This window comes from Pezoporus occidentalis, unplaced genomic scaffold (assembly GCF_034315485.1).
Source record: "Pezoporus occidentalis ecotype Australia unplaced genomic scaffold, CSIRO_AGI_Poc_V1 ctg20, whole genome shotgun sequence".
Classification (NCBI taxonomy): domain Eukaryota; kingdom Metazoa; phylum Chordata; class Aves; order Psittaciformes; family Psittacidae; genus Pezoporus; species Pezoporus occidentalis.
In genome coordinates this window covers 600,535-617,955 of record NW_026913856.1, presented here as the reverse complement: position 1 = coordinate 617,955, position 17,421 = coordinate 600,535, and the positions used below count along the sequence as shown (strand labels likewise).

The window sequence follows — 17,421 nt, the reverse complement described above, 5'->3', positions numbered from 1 at the left end:
AAAATACCTGTCTATCCTCTGGTGAGCTGTCAACTTCAGTTGTGCCGCAGCTGGTCCTGATAGTCTGAATTGAATGGGGATTTACTGACTGATTGGATGTCTTTCCATCACAGAGACTCTAGGCCAATTCTGTTCCAAATGTGTACACTACACACAACTACTCTGAATGGCTCAGATCTCCCAAGCACTGGATTAGAATAATTCTCTTTCAATGAGCATAGATACAGAGCTCAGGCAGCATACCTGGTAGCTGGGTTATAGTCATTCACAGCCTCTCCCTTCTGGATCTCTTGCAATAGTCATTTTTCTTCCCCTTAACATTCATATCACACATAGACCTTCGCCTGTCTGGACTTGTCCTTAGGGTGCTTAAGGAGCAAAGCTGGTTTTAGAACAAACTTTGTTGTTTTTTAAGCCAAGAATGAAAACCAAATTTCAGTGTTAAGACAGAAGAGGAAAAAAAAAACAAGATGGAAAAAGACTTAAGACTATTTCTCTTTAGTAATGCCACTCAATTAGTAGGAACTAATGTAGTAACTGCTAGGTTTTGCTCTAAAACTAAACTTTTCAAAAAGGCACGTAACTTTCACCCCCCTCATATGCTGGGGGTGGAAAAAACACCACCATAATTCTGACCCAACTTCTTACTGCTTCAGAAATGCACAATGTTTACTTAAACTTCCACACATTACAGGAAGGACTGGATTCTCCAAGTCATGAAACAGGACAGTAACTTGCTAGGACAGCCATTATTCAGGAGAGTAACAAGAGCTTAGGTCTGAATCTTGAGAACAACTGACATCAGAATACCCAACACTTCTTACACTGTGCAGGAGGAGGTGCAATGAAGAGAGATGCTGGATTGTTCCCTTGCGTTGGTGGTCTGTGTGGTAATTACACTGGTGAAGGCAATTTTTGAGGTTTCTCACAGCCTATGGTTTTGAACAGTCAGTTCTGAAAAGTTTAATCAAACAACGAAGATCTCCTGAGCCTGCTTCTCGTGCTGGAAGAAAGGACATGAAAGGCCATGCTAAGACAGTGCAAATGTTAAATACTATTATTTCTGCCAGTCTGTCTTACTTGAAATCAGCTTATATACTGCTCCCAGATGTTACTCGTCTGCTAAGACACCCTGACCGGGACAAAGTCTGGAGAAAACAGCATCCTTCAGACTAAAGTATGTAATAAAGAAAAGGCAATACAGGAGGAGAGAACCACTTTTCACACTTAGATGCGGAACTTATTGTGACAAAAGTAATTAAAACCCATAATTTTTACTCAAGTATTCTAACAGTATACCCTGGAATAGCCAAAAAAGCAGCTCTGTGTGGCTCAGTCCACAAGCACAGGCTATATCCAAACTACAGAGTAAATTTTAAAAGCCAAGAGCAGTATCAGGTTGTTATATTCTGTGATCCATTCCACTGGTAATGAAGGTCAGTCTGCCTACAGAAAGGAGTACTTTTGCAACATGCTACCTCATCACTGCTTCTTAGTTACAAAAGAAACAAAATACATATCAGGCTAATGCTGATAACCCTTTTTTCCCTTTTGTCATCAATCGAGAGATTTCAAGGCAGAAAAGCAAATAAATTCCAGATTCCAGGCTTTAGAACAGTTACTTATGATTACTGAAGTATTTTTATCTATACATCTATAGCAGACAGCAAACATTTTAAATTTATGATGTAACAGGAAACCTGTTTGTTTTTTGTTCCCAGTTTTCATTAAATAACCCCAACCTTCCTGAATATGAAAATCTATACACAAAAATACTAGATAGCAAAACAAAGTAAACATGCTATCTGTAGCCATCGCATCTGTTTTTTTAATAAGTTACATAAATGATCCATCTATATTCCATTATAGCTGTGAATATCAGTAACCTCCATCCACACTATTGGTTTGATATAGTAAAGGGAATGGGGGATCTAACCAAAACTCATAAACAGTGACATTCTTTGTACTATAAGATAATCTGTACAAAACAATTGAACTGCTTGCAAAATACACATCCTAGGCTAATACAACCCATAATGAAATTACAATCAAGAACAAACTGCAGGTGACTGAACTTCTTATAAAACTATTTCCAAAGAAATAGTTCTTTTGGTCACTTACAGAAGAAAAAATGATGAATGTTTAATCATTTAAAGAATGATTACAATCCCCTAACAAATAAGCTTCAATAAGATAATTGCTTAACACACAATCTTATGTTTAAGCTAGAATTCTTAATATTTACAACAGAACAACAGAATGGCAGCACTTGGTTCACAAGCTTTAGTATACTAATTTAGTACTTCACTAGGAAATGCTCTCTCAGTGCAGTAGTCATTAAGTTGTACAGATTTGGCAGGGGAGGGGGAGGAGAGGGAGAAATGGAAATGTGGCAATAACAAGACAAGAACTGCATTTCCTGACTTGGAAAGCAATCACTTCAATACGATGCTTTTTAGGCATACCACAGAAACAGCCCTCACAAAACTAAAGTGAAAGCAGTGAAGTGATTTCTGAAAGTGACACCATCAGATATTGTTCAAAATCATGTGGAACAGGGAAAAGCCATATAACTGAAAATTTGTATTCTCCAACAAGTTACAGACAAATGTCTGCAGTCAGCCTTTTGATCACTTAACTCCTGGATGTTAGCCATTTTCAGAAGCATTCACTACAAAGGCATGACAAATGCTCAACTGTGTAAGTAAGTGTTTTTAAGCACTGCTAGCCATGCTTGCTACAATTAAACCAACCAAAACTATTACAGAAAAAAAAAATAAATCTGTATATACACACACTGTACTTCAGGAATCGTTCCCCTCAAACGGAAAAAGTAACATGAAAATAGAACTACTGCATTAAAAGGATTATCTTGAAAACAACACTGAGGTCAAACAGAAATTAAGGGCAACTCAACACTTCAGCTAACAATGAAATCCCCACTGTTTTTCTCTGCTGTCCAAGTACCTGTAAGTCACAATAAACTGATCAAGATATATCAACCCAGACAGCCATCTGTATTTTTCTTTGTGAAAAAAAAAAAGAACAACTGAAGAATACAAAATAGTTAAGAGATCAGTTAACTCTAGGATTTTTATAACCATTTGAAAAGAACAACAAATACACTTCTATGCACCCTGTATTTTAGCTAGTCTTAACTAAGCCATAGCAGGGCCAGTGATTTCATGAGCACCAGAGAGAAATTAGCCTTTTTTAAAAAAAAAGCCTCAGAGCCACTCTGCAATCACTTCTGAAAACTGTTAACGCTTTTTTTGCCACTGAATTCAGTGGGACTGTACTACTGCATAGTTATCTTCAGAACAACTATGTTGCGATTTCATGCAAAGTGGAAGAAATTTACAGAATTCAATGGAACTGCACTAGCATAGATAGGATTAGAGTAAGACCCCCTATTTCAACCTGAAAAGACCTATTTAACAAAGCTACTTTAACCTGATGCTTTAACTTGAAACTTATTTGCTTCCACTAATAATAAAAAAGGACATCCCACTTCCTGTGTGGAACTATTTCTTTCAAATTATAAAAATAGGGTTGTCTTTGGGGATCAAAAAGGAAGAAAATTTGGTTACTTATAGGAAGCAGCAATGAAGTGGGAAATGGGAGAAGACTGACATTTTAGCTGAGTAAAATTGACACAGTAAAGCTGATGGAGAACCTAAAAACATGAAAGGGAATTAACTTATATTCTGTTTATGACTTGTATCTGAACATTTCATAGCACTAAGTCCACTGAACAGTCCACAAAGTGTAATTCAAAAGCAAGCCCCATTATATTTAGAAATATTTATAATACTCAAAATTGCCCTTAAAGCAGACTTCATAAACATGTTTTACAAAATACAGCAACTGCAGACTTCTATAAATGGTGTTGCATATTAGATGGGTTTAGTATCTGGTCCCTGTTTTCTTCATACTTCTCTATCATTTTCTGCATGTCATGATCAGCTCCAATAACCTTGAAAAGAAGAACGTAAGCATTAGAAATATTTGACACCATAAAACATGATTAGTTTTGAGCAAAACAGAACAGGACTACAACTGATGCCAAAGAGATACACTCCTAGAAATCTGTCTGGTTAGCATTCTGCTCAGAATTGGGCATTCATTAAAAAGCTACACTGATCCTGCAAATAATCACAGTGAACAGACCCTTAAATTCCAAAGGGATTGAAGACCAGACTTCCATGCTATACATTATTGATAGCTATAAACATTTTTCTGAGGTTTTCATTCTCCAAAGGTTATTAGTAAAGCAGATTTAGTTACTTTTGCCACTAAGTAACACTTGATATTTGAAGAGTACAATCTTCCATATGCATAACTGTTTATAACTTAAATAATACTCACAAGCACTGGGCAGGAAACTTCAAATAGTGTATGTTTAATGAGCCACTCTTCATAGAGCTGATGAATAGCTTCGAAATACTCCTAAAAAGGAGGCATTCAAATAACACATAAGCCCAGGGAAGAAACACACATTGCAATTTTTATGCATTTGGTAAGTAGTTAAGAACAATATATAAAAGCCTGTATCAGATATTTCCACTAGCGAAAATAAAAAACATCATAAGGTTTCTGAGAAAAATTAACTTCCAGTGTAAGGTTTCACACCATGAAGAACCTCAAAGACACAGCTTACAGGAGTACAGAGCTCTCAACTCCTTTTAAGATCAAGAAACATTTCTCTCCAAGAGGTATAGTGTGGGTCAAGATTTTACAGAGAAATGTACAACAAAGAGAAGGACAAAAAGGGCAAGACTGCAAAGAATGTGTACTGAAGGCACTTTCTGTATCAATGTTATTTCCTTAAAATCCCAAATCACTTCTTCCTGACTCAATTTCCTCTAAAACCACTTCTGCCTTTCATCAACTATTAGTCTGGGTTTTTTTAAAGGAGACCAATTAACATTTTTATTAGTAATTTTTCCCCCACACTCCTCAGTAGAGCTGCAAAGTAACACAATGTCTCTTCAAATCCATTACAGCAAGGATTATCCTCCAATGCAAAATTTCACATGGCCCAAAATTTAGCTTTTTGCATGTATCTTCAGCTGACAATTGCTTCTACTGAACTACCTGACACTGGAGATACAGAAGACATACTGTGGACTGCAAAGATAACTACATTTATTTCTGGTTAGGCTTCTTGTTTAATGAAGGGACATTCTGTAAATTGTGACACCGAAAGTGATCATTCAGTTACCAGTTTATTTTAAAGAAGATTCCCACACTAACAATTTTCAAGAAATTTCTTCTTTAAAGACACAAGCAGAGACTCTTTTCATCCATAAACATCCTGGTAACAGCAGACAACAGAAACTGCCCACACAGATCTTCAGTATCTCCATGCACAGGTATCTCTGCTTCAGCTGGGTGCTTTTATGCCATTTAATGATACTAAAGCAACTGCTATTTTACATCTTAGAGAAGATTAACAGTTGATTAATACTGCACCTAAACAGTCAGCTGTGGTACACATTACTAAAACATAAAACCTGGGAAGTCAGTGTGCATGATTTCTTTTTTTAATAGAGTTAAATACTGAAGTTTTAGTTTGCAGTGGAAACAGCTGCACCACATTTTGGCAATACACTCAGGATATGATTTTAGTATTTAGATTAGAATAATTATGGTTCTAATGCTCATTGTAACCACATATATTGAAGGAACTCCTTACCAGAGGAATGAGCTTTTCCTCTTCTCTGCATCTTCTCTTTAACCTCTCATAACAAACTTCAGGAGAAGTCTGCAAATAAACTGTCATGACAAAAAATATAGTTATGTTCACGTCATCAGCTTTAAAAGAAAGAGACTTACTTCACAAAATACAGAAGGGAAGAATCCTGACTTGGGTACCACCACTGAATCTCCCCTTTGGCATTACTGTTAATCAATCTATGAACCATCCACTAACTCATGCTGTCGTGATGCTACACACTGCAAGCACCATTATGTTGAATAATGTGATTATTTATGAACCAAAAAACAAGATTTATTTTTTCTCCCAGGAAGGAAACCCATCCACAAATGCTCCTCCAGATCCCATCAGAATTTTACCTATCAAATCAACCGAAACATCAGTGTTGTTCTGGATCCAGTCAAACCATTCACTTAGGACAACATAATCCACCTCTGGCATTTTTCCGCTGAAAAAAACATAAAAGCCACCACTCACTGAACAGCATGCACAGATCAAACCTAAACTATTTTTTTTTTTTACCTGATTAGAATTACTCCGAATTCACTCCACCATATGTGAAATGAAAACATGAGCAATATTACGCCTGCCCAAACTGAAAGCTTCATAAATCATATTTATACAATAAAAAGACCAAATCCTCTTGCTTAAACAAAAACAAACAAAAAGCACGAAACAAAAAAACCTCACTAACACAATGTTTCTATTATTAACAGTTACAAACATTATTTTCATTAACAGTTAAGAAATTATTATCTGGTGACTGAGAAGAAAAACATCAACCACACTGACATTTATACAATAACCACAAATTAGTGTCAATGGTATTTATTGCTCGAGTTCTTTACATGAGGATCATTTCAAACAGATCTGAGCTACTGGAGTGTGTGTCACAAAACCAGAAAGGCTTGATTTACAGAGCAGCACTGACAATTCATTGCAGGAGCCACAGTAAAGAGCAGTAAAAAATAATGACATTAGGTAAATAAAATTTACTCCAACTGTAAAAAACACTTGTGGAAAGAGTAGTGAAATATTCAACATGCTTAATGTGAACTCAGTGTTCACATAGCATAGACAATATTGAAGACAACTGTCACAGAGTTATCTCGATAAGAATAATAAAACACCCAACTTAGGTAAAAGGGAGTCTATAGAGGATGTATTAAGAATCAGTAATTAAAAATGAGGATGAGATTCCAGTACACTTCCACTGCATAAAGACTGGGATAAATGTTGTCTCTAAAGTTTGCCTCGCATCTCACAGTGTTTCTCTGAACTTTCAAAGCAGTTCCAGTAACACACTAGCAGCTTATGTAGCATGGATGCCACCTTGTGGCATGCAGCCATTCTCCCTGGGGGGCAAGAAACTGGTTTTGTCCCTGAAAAACCCTGAAAAATCCATTAAAACAAGTCTGTTATATGCACTTCTCAACAGAAGCTCAGCATTCTAAACAAAAAAAAAAAAAAAAAACAAAAACCAAGCTAGCACTACTGATTACTGCACTATTTTAGTTAGTATGGGATGGGCGATTTATACATCAGACAGGTAATAAATGCTTTATCTATTTCAGGCCACAGTCTTCTCTCACAGTTAGGCCTCTGCTCTGGCCCAAGCACACCTGGGGGCAAGGACCCAATTCAGGAGGCAACATTTAGAGACAAACAATTCTTGTGCTTTCTTTACTCACTGGCCTATGAGGTTTGCAGTTTATTTTGAGCCTAAGAATCCCGATTCTGAGCAATAGCATGGGACTCAATTTCCTGCTTGTCACTCAAGATCCTGCTTGCAAGAAATCCCAGTCCTGGATGCTAGGTTGGATAACGCTGTGTAGTTATCTCCTCCTACAGTGCTGTTCTATGTATTCTCATGTTTTTTTCCTATTCATTATGTGTCTCTGATTTAAGCAAGATTTTTGTGTTCAGCTGGAGAACAGATAGTTTCAAGAAATGGTGTTCTGAATAGCAAGATGTTCTCTGTACACAGGAGCTCTTCTGAAAAAGGCTCTTGCCTGGCCCATTTATTCTACCAGTGGGTAGCACATGCTGTACAAAACACACTGCCACTCCAACACAGAACTGACAGATCTCACACTCCACTTAGATTACCAAGGACATCATCAGTCGATTATACATATATTTAATTAATTCAAGAAAGTAAAGTATAAGACTATATACTGTACCTTCGATACAAATTTTCTACAAAAATATATCTTGCGCTGTGAATTGATCGCTCCATCATTCTTATGGGGGATATCTAGGAAATAAAACTTGACAATCTGCATTTTTCAGCATGTTTGTTTCTTTTCAGGCTTATACTGCACATCATGTCCTTTACATTATGAAATTATTCAGGTTTTCTTAGTCTTACTTAGGGTCACTGCATTATTAACCACCTACAAAACTAATCTGTTACTCACATGCGAGTTTCAAAGGTAAGTTTCAGCTGAGGTTAACTAGGAGTACATAAAAAAGCAGCAATCCATTTAGAATTTGCAGAGCATCAGGAATGACTGCTACCTGAATCATTGCCACCTTCAAGAGTGCTCCTGTGTCAACAGCACAGCCTTAACATCAGGATAACTGTACCAAGAAACAGAACTTTCTATGGAAGTAATTGCATCTGACAAAGCGCTGGCCTTAGTCAGTCTTGCATACGTTCAAAAAGTGATTCATATGGAGAAGAGAGATTTCTCTGACACTCTCTAGCCCCTGCAGAGCAAGGTAACCCTGGCACAGCTCCTTCCAATCAGGTATTCTGCACGTTAATGATCATGGAAGCAACACTACTCCAGCAAAGTTCAAGTGACAAAGGACAGCAAAGCTCAGATTGAAACACAGGGCAATCCTCAGGAATATCTGAATGAACTTCTTCTGTAACAGAATGACATCTGTCTTGGAAAAACACCTCTTCCAAAAAGTTAATGATTATACATGCAGTATCACTATCATGTGGTACTTTTGAAAGTTTGCCCTGACATAAACTCAGAGAATATAATGCAAGAACAATCACCGAGATATAAGCATGCCACCTAAAATCAGATCTTGTAATCAGGGAATGGAAGATTTAGCACAGAATGTAACAAAAGATGTTTGAAGGAAAGAGAAATGAAATGATCTTGATAAAAAAGGCAGCATGTGAAAATAGATACACAGTAACAAAAAAAAAAAAAATACAAGAAAAAAAAGATGGAAACTGTTTGGGGGGAAAAAAAAAAGTATAAAATTTAATGGAAGTGTTTTGGCTAAACACAAGGCACTATGACTAAATTTGTGGTAGACAGCAGAGAGCAGCAGAATGAATACCACCACTATCTTTAAGATTACCTAATGTTTCCCGAAGATCTGAGCTCAATTTACATAGATGCCAGTTACAGACAAGTCACTGATGTGTAATGACGGAAGGCATCTGTGCAAGTCTAGCTTGTAGGGCTGGTACTAAAAAAGCAGTATTTGTTTGGGCAAGTAAAAGCTCTAAGCAGGCAGGAGGCAGATGTTTCACCCCTGGAGCACAAGTTGAGTGTATCAACAATGTCTTTGCACTATAAAAATTCATACTGTCTGCAGGAATAAGGAAAGAACACAAACAGCATGTTGACTTTTGGATACAAGGTTAAAAATATTTATTACTCATAATCACATCTAATTGCTTTTTTAAATAAAAATAAGTTTATTTACCATTGGTTTGGTATGCTGCTCCAACATCGTAAGCTGTATGTAAGTCTGTAATGTTATCCCCCATCTTGATGCATCTTGGTACATTAAGCCCTGGGGTTAGAGATGGAAGCAAGAGGCAGGCAATTTTGTTAGGTCAAACAGCAAGAAAAGTGAAGTTCAGTATTTAGTTAGCTTTTGCTCTACAACAGAATTGCTAAAAGAAGTTCACTGAAACACCTGACACCAGGTTTGACAAGAATTAAATGATCAATTGCTCTCCACAGTACTGATGCAAGAGTTTCAGTCCTGGTCCTTAGAATGCCTAAGTGGGGTGTTTGGAATACTCTCTGAAGTCAACAGGAATTAGTTTCTGCACCTGGAATGGCCAGGACCAAGGCAGAGCTCATTTGAGACAGTTCAAATATGTTCAGTAATTAAAAAAAAACAAAAATATCTGCTACTCTGTTCTTGCGCGCTGACAGACTCCCAGAATACCAAGGCCATCCAGAAATGCATATGTGGTTCCAGTATGGTCTGGGCCTCAGAAAAGGTGTCTTTTAACACAGACAACTGTTCTTCCCAAATCATCCTCAAAGCAATTCTTTTATCCTCCACTTTCTGATTACTGCAATTCCACACACACATACATTTACAAGCAACAGTCTATCCTGCAAAGCAGAGAAAAAAAATCTGACTCAAAATAAAATAAAGCATCATTCATTGTCTGTTTTGCTGGAGTGACAAACTTTAAGTCAGGAGCATGGCTTCAGCCCATAGACCTGACCTCCTCCTTTTCTCCCTACCCCAGATCAGAATGAGAGAACATTCTGAAGTGTGCAGATTGCTGTGATAAGCACAGATTAGCATGCCCCATCCCTTTACTGATAATAAGGGAGTAAAACATCAGCAGCTTCTAGTAGGGAGAACTTACTTTTCTGGAGGACCTATGCTACATATCAAATACATGTTTGGGCATGTGTGGTTCAGGGTGTATCTACACAATTGCATTGACAGCAAATTCCACATAAGCTTGAGCACACCCATCTCAGCCAGCAATAAGATTTTTGCAATAGAGATGACCACACAAGCAGCAAAGACTGACATTGGAAACCACTTCTACCACCCCAGCAAAAGCAGATCTGCAGATGTATCCAGAGCTCTGACAGCTGTCCCCAAGCACAGCTGTGACACAAGGACATAGCTGTGGGGAACAGTTCCAAGAAACAATGACCACCCACAAGACATCAGAAGCTCCTGACACCTCACAGGACTCAATCTTCCTTATCTTCAGCAGTCAAACAGTATCAACCTATCAGATTCACCCCTCATTTTCCAAGTGACGTTCTTCCCTTCTCTGGAACAGGCACAATGAGATTCAGAAACAACTGTCACACTCAGGACTTACCTTTCTCTGAATTTCTTCAGCTCATACAAAATAAAAGACCCAGTCCTTGATGAAAACACATTTTATATGCAATATTTCTATTAGATGCATGTCTTAATCACTGAAACAGATCTTCTGTTGTATGAGTTTATGACCACACCTTTCATAACAGCTCTACTGATCAATAAGAAGTCCTCATGCATGTCTTTCTAAAAGAACAGTAATTATAATTGTAGAAACAACTCCTGTGACTTACCAGGATATTATGACCACGAACATTCCTCCACTTTGCCACCGGTTCTGTCAAAACCTTGTTGAAAATAATTACTCCATATTAAACATGGTTTAGATTCAAAATACTTAATTTGACCCTACAGACCTACAACTATTTTTAATGAATATTCGTTCAGTAAGTCACAGTATTCAGGACTTGTATTAGAAAGGTTATTCCTCTTCAGAAAACAGCACTGAATCCCCTAATACAAAAAGTAATAATGAACACTGTTTAAAAATAGAGAAATATCAATATACAATTTCTTTTTAGCATTTTTAAACAGCCAAAATAAAACACTGGATTAATTACCTAATGAGCCTGGACGTAATTTCACGTTTTCAAAATCAGTCCCATGTAAGGGAAGGAATGACTTAGCTGAGTCCTGAACGCACTTCAATGCCTGGTTCATTTCCTCACAAATTAATTTCTCAGAGAAAAATCAGCAAAGAGGATGAGAATGCTATCATACTACTTCTCATTTTATTTTTGTGATCTAACAAACAAAATGCACTCAAAACTTTTATGAAATTGATCAGAAAAGCTTCTACCCTGAATAGGTAAAATCACAACAGACTGATGTGGTTCAAACTCCAATAACACTGCAGAGCCAGGCCTAAGAGAAGCTGGTAAGCCTGGGGAGTTCACTGGCTTTTTAAAAAATGTTGCACTATACACAAATTAAACTTTGCTACGTTTTGGGTTTATCCTTACCCGTAAGGATCATTCCTGTTCAATTAACAAATAACATCGGGCAACCCAGCATTTCTATGAGGAAGCCTAGAACTTTTTATCAGTGGGTTCCCAGGCATGCCAGGGAATATCTACCTGATATCCACAAAAGCAATACCTCACTAAGGTCTGATCTTGATTTTGTCTAAAATACAGGGAAACTGCCCTTCCCCTAATCTTCTTCTAAGCATAAAAAATCAAATACCATACCAGTCTAAGAAATCTCCAGAACTAGATTTTTCATTTTTCAAAAGCCATCCATTTACTGGGATCTCCATTACATGACATCAAATTTTTACATCATTACTTCTTTGCTTATTACATGATATATCTGTGAGATGAAAGAGCAAACAAGCACACCCAAATGTGAACAACGAACATGGGCTGCTGTTCCTTTATAGAGGTATAACCTCTAATCCACTGGTTTTACTGATACTTGAGCTCTGATACTCTAAAGTACAATGATCTGAATTCCTTTTCTACAGTTTGACTCTTTGTAGTTGCAGGGCAGGCACCAGTCTGTGCACTGGCTTACAGTCTACTGCTCCATTAGCCCACCAAAGGAAAACACTTCTGTCAATTTTGTCAAGAAAAGCAGCTGCTTAATGATGTACATAAAGACAATGAAATGCACACCCACTACCTCAATGTTAGTAGTTTGTGCAAAATAATCCAGGCATGTTGTTTTTCCACTCGCAATGTTCCCCTCAACACATACCTGATGAAGAAGAGTACCATTGTTAAAAAATGTGTTATTATTTCCACATCAAGCATACTATTTCCCTATAATGCAATTTAATTACTTCATACAAAGACATTTGGTCTTCCCAGCCCCCAGGAGCTTCAGAGGGTCATCGGCTGTCTGCTGCTATCCCACACTGTCTTCCACAACTCACCTCCGAGACTGCAACACTTTGCGTTCAACTTCATTCAACTTAAAATAAGTGCCAACTGAAGCTGTAATTTCAGCATCCTTTAAACAGACAGCTTAATGTGTAAGGTACATTATCTATTTTCAGTCGACACCTGTCCCTACACAACAGCATGCACTGACACAAATCCCTCATGACTATACTGCAGTTCACAGAACACAGCAAACATAGCCTTGTGCCAGGTAAGATCCAGCATCAGACCCACCACCTGAACACCCCAAGTAAAACAAATACTCACAACTGTCTTCCTACCATCTTCTTTTATCAGGTGTTTATCTAGATTGGAAATAAACAGGAGTTACAAATGAGAATGAGCTCTTTGTAACTTAAAGCTATACTGAGCTTCTTAATGTCAGACCCTCCATGAGCTTTTTAGGTTCCCTATTGCTTAATACAAATTTTTGCCAAATTACCAGTCTTTAAGGGCTTGGGTAATCACTGGGTCATGCAACTGACACATTAAGCATACAAGGACAAGGGTTTACCTTAAGTTTTCTGTTGTCCTTAACACTACAAGGAGTCAAATGGAGAGTGCCTATGCTCCTTCAGAGTTCTCTTACACTTACTGCTCCTCAGTTAGTTTACACTGGCGGAAAAAAAAAATGAATTTGGGAAATACCAGCTGTAGTGCAAGGCTCAACGACTTCAGAGGCCTGGCTAGAACACTGGGCGAGCATGAAAATGCAAACACACCTCCAAGCCATGTAATTTAGATGCCTTACATCCCAAAACTGCCTATATAAAGCATACACAAGCCGACCCTTAACAAAACAGACAACAAAGGTGTGTTTGGCTCCCCAACGCTGCCAGTGAGGGCCCACAAAGCCTATCAGGGCCACGACGTGCAAGAAGCCGGAAGGAGGTTTGAACAGGCTGCAAAAAAGGTAGAGGGGGGGACCTTGCTCCACCCTCTTACGAGATGCTGTGGCTCCTCACACCCGTGTCACCGCTGCTGACGGATTTAAGAGAGCTGAGCTCTGAACCCTCTCTCCATCCCCTGCGCGGCCGCCGCCACCACAGGCTGTCGTTCTGGTGGCCATGGCCCGGGTCGTTGTGCGGGGAGCGGCTGTCGCCTCCCGCACTCACAGGCCGCTCTCGCACCTCCCTGTCTAGCAGGGTCCCACCGCGGGCCCGGCCCCCCGCACGCGGACTTACAGCCGCCAGCGCCGCTCGGGCCGGGTCGGGAGCGCAACGCCAGGCCGCCGGTCGGAGAGCCCGCAGCCGCTCCGCCCACACAGGCAGCCCCTGCCGCGCCACTACCCCGGGCCCGGGCCCGGGCCCCGCGCAGCACACCGGGCCGCGCCCAGGCCGCGCCCAAACGCCACATCGCCCATGCCTCTTGCCGGCCCCGGCACTGCCCCAGCACAACCGCTTCCGGCCGCTGCGCGCTCACTTCCGCCGCCAGGGGAGCGCCGGGGCGGAGCCGGCTCTGGCCGTATCCCCGTCCCCAGCGGAGGGGTGCGGGTGCTGTGGGGCGCGGCAGTCATGGCGCTGGTGGAGGTGGACAGGGCCTTCCCCCGCTCCCTGCGGGGCTCCATTAACATCGCCCGCATGGTAAGCGCTGAGGGGAGGGGAGGGGAGGGGAGGGGAGCGGAGCGCGGAGGGGCCGTGCGGGCCTATCCGCGGGGTCCTGCGTTCCCGAGAGGGCGGGGACGGCTCGGGCGTGCGGGCGGTTATCGGCGCAGCGGTAGCACACGCACACATGCACAGACACGTTAGTCCTCCTGTGTGCCCGCAGCTGTTGGCGTGGGGGATGTTCTTCTGCTTCTTGGGCGCCAGGTCCGGCGGGATGTACACGTCGCTGGCCGGCATGGAGGTGGTGATCACGACGCTGTTCTTCCTCCTGTACTTGCTGAAGCTCGATAAAAAGATGACCTGGCTGTTCTGGCCACTGGCCGTGAGTACTGGCGGGCCCCGAAATGAAGGGATCTCACCCACCCGGTGGTGGCCTGTGCACAGAATCATAGAACGCTTTCAGTTGGAAGGGGCCTTAAAACTCTCCCTAGTTCCAACGCCCTTGCCGCAGCAGGGACACCGTCCCCTAGACAGGGTTGCTGCAAGCCCCTGTGTCCAACCTGGCCTTGAATGCTGCCAGGGATGGGGCAGCCACAGCTGCTCTGGACAACCGGAGTCAGCGCCTCAGCACCCTCACAGGGAAGAACTTCTGCCTAATGTCTAATCTGAATCTTCCTGCTGTCAGTTTAAAGCCATTCCACCTTGTCCTGGCCCTATATGCCCTTGTCAAAAGCCCCTCTCCACATTTCTTGTCCCATTTAGGCACTGGAAGCCACATTAAGGTCTCCCTGGAGCCTTCTGAACAACCCCTGCTCTCAGCGTCATTCTAAGGGTTGTAGTCAGCCATCTCAGGCACCATTGCCATAAAGTTGGAGCAAACCTGAGTTCCATTGTTGTTGATCCATTTTTTCCTAGAGAGTCTTTCACATTGATTTCTTAGCAGTTGACTTAGGGACTGCTAGCAGTCCCTCTTGCAGTTAGCATCATTTGCTTAGCTTTGTGATACTGTATTTTTATCTTTCACTCCACAAATTAACCATACACTTTCACTGAAATATTTATTTGCTACCTTAGTCTATCAAGTGTAGCCAAGTTGCATAAATTTGACTGAAAAAAAAAAAAAAACAGGTAAAATGAGGAAATTTCATCGCAAACGTTCCTTCTGACATCAAACCACTGGGTGTCACTATCGATCTTACATGGGTATCTAATTCCACTGTTGAAGCAATTCAGCGATTTTTGATAATTTGTAAAAAAACTGGGCGGTGTTCATGTTCTTCAGGTGTGTATTTCAGAATAAATATTTTGCTTCTGCTGGCTGTTTCAGGATATTTTTAACTCGATGATTGCAGCGTTGTTCCTCCTCGTTGTGTGCTTGTTTGCAGTAGTAGGCAAGACCAACAAGGCAACACTGGCAGGAGGAGTAAGTAGCAACATTGTTAAGGCATTTCAGTTCTTAAAGTGGACAGGATTTGAACCTCTTGGTTTCCTTCTGTTGTGGTAAGACCATGAAAATAACGGTTGTGGAAGAACATACTAAAACAAAAGTGAAGACATGTTCAATCTTACTAAAAATTTTAATCTCACTAAATTGAATCTCACTAAAAAAATAATCTTCAAATCACACATAATTTAAAGATATTACTAGACTTGGGAGTTGCTATTGAGAAGTACTAACACTGAAAACTCCTAGAGTCTAACTAATTGGAGTAACTGATACTTGCTTCCACATCTTGCAATATGGAATAAATCTTCCATCAGTCCTCACTGGGAGAACCTGTAGCTCTTTTAGGACTATCCCATTTGGTTGCACTATCTCAGAAGAAATTCCTACACTCCTGTTAAAAAAGGGTGGAAACTTTTTTAATAGACATGCTGGTACCTCCCTCCTGACGTGTGTTATTATTTTTTTCTGACACAAACTGAGAAATCTTGGAAGTTGAAAAGGGGGTTGTTTTTTTTTCAGACTCTAAGATTTTTGTGTACTTAAGATCAAATCAGTTTAATAAACAACTGTAATTTTTAATTCAAATGAAAACAAACATAATTAACATTAAGAAACAAAAAGGGGGAGGCCCTCATTTTTGAAAGTACGTAAGTCTTCTGAAGTACAAGAAAAGCTCAAATGTGACAAGCCACCATCAGAAACCCAGAACTTGCCTCAGGAGTTTTTCAAAGTCAGCTTAAGAGACTTGGTGAGAGGGAAGACAGATGTTCTTGCTGACCATGCCATCCTGAGCAGAAACGAGATTTCCTGATAAGTGCTAAGATATAATTTATATTGTCAGTTGTGAAGTTAAGTTGGAGGCAGGAGGCTGAGCAAGTAGCTTGGAAAAAAAGTTCGGGGAGAGCATCTGACATCTTCCGTGTGTATTTTTAAAATACGTGTATATTTTCAATTTGGAATGTTTCCCATTCAGAGCTTCAGAGGGGAGGAGTGCTATTTTTTTTCCCCAAAAGGCTTGTTTCTACAAATGCTGCATTTTCTCCAGGCCAATACCATTAATTAGGCATCCTTGAAGAGACAGAAAAGTTTTCATTTTGGATGAAAGCACCATCTGGCATCTTAAGAGTTTTCAAAGAGAACTCAATCTCCAGGGCTTCACATAGACTTTGGGCAAAGCCAGGCTGTGAACTGCTGTATGAAAGGCTGATGGGGTTTAAATACAGATGTTACTTTACAGCTGTCTGGAATCGCATATATATTTAAATTATACCAGAACCAGGTTAGGAAGATGTATCTACTGCTGCTTTGAGGAATGGTAGATGAGTCACTACAGTGAAAGCGATTCCATGTGGAAACTAACATTATTATTATTTTTATAGGTGTTTGGGTTTATATTGCTTATTCTCTGTGTTGTGGATGCAGTTGTTTTCTGGAAGATCAGCTTTGGTGGACGAAGAGAAAGGAATGCTCCTGCCAAATAACAGTAACATTTTAGTAAAAGAACGATTTCTCCACTGATGACTGGTTTACTGTTATTTTTTAAAGAATCTGTATTTTCGTGTTCACCTTTGTTCACAAACATAAACTTCATAGAAAATTCTCCTGTTTTGTAAGCTTAATTACATTGTTACGTGTATGAAGGTTAACTTTTACCTGAATGATTAATTTTACACTTGTCTTTCTGTAATAAAAAGAACATACACATGGGCTTACGTGCATTATTGAACATTTATTTATTAAGCGAACTTAAAGGAAATATTTAAT

The 17,421-nt window shown here is 39.9% G+C and overlaps 2 protein-coding genes across 3 annotated transcripts; one reads left to right on the top strand and one right to left on the bottom strand.

Moving 5' to 3' along the window:
• Positions 1-1,799: 1,799 nt before the first annotated feature.
• On the bottom strand, positions 1,800-14,037 carry TK2 (thymidine kinase 2). Of its 2 annotated transcripts, XM_062618248.1 has the most exons (10): positions 13,851-14,037; positions 12,934-12,971; positions 12,407-12,481; positions 11,017-11,070; positions 9,398-9,487; positions 7,903-7,976; positions 6,079-6,167; positions 5,699-5,778; positions 4,369-4,449; positions 1,800-3,976 (listed from the first exon to the last, which is right to left on the bottom strand). In XM_062618248.1, the coding sequence occupies exons 1-10, from the start codon at positions 14,020-14,022 to the stop codon at positions 3,878-3,880; spliced, it is 852 nt and encodes a 283-aa protein (XP_062474232.1). In that variant the 5' UTR covers positions 14,023-14,037; the 3' UTR covers positions 1,800-3,877. The 2 variants fall into 2 exon arrangements, with proteins under 2 accessions (XP_062474232.1, XP_062474233.1); XM_062618249.1 differs by lacking the exon at positions 9,398-9,487.
• On the top strand, positions 13,999-17,365 carry CKLF (chemokine like factor). Its single transcript, XM_062618250.1, has 4 exons — positions 13,999-14,249; positions 14,434-14,592; positions 15,538-15,633; positions 17,037-17,365. The coding sequence occupies exons 1-4, from the start codon at positions 14,028-14,030 to the stop codon at positions 17,136-17,138; spliced, it is 579 nt and encodes a 192-aa protein (XP_062474234.1). The 5' UTR covers positions 13,999-14,027; the 3' UTR covers positions 17,139-17,365.
• Positions 17,366-17,421: the final 56 nt, after the last annotated feature.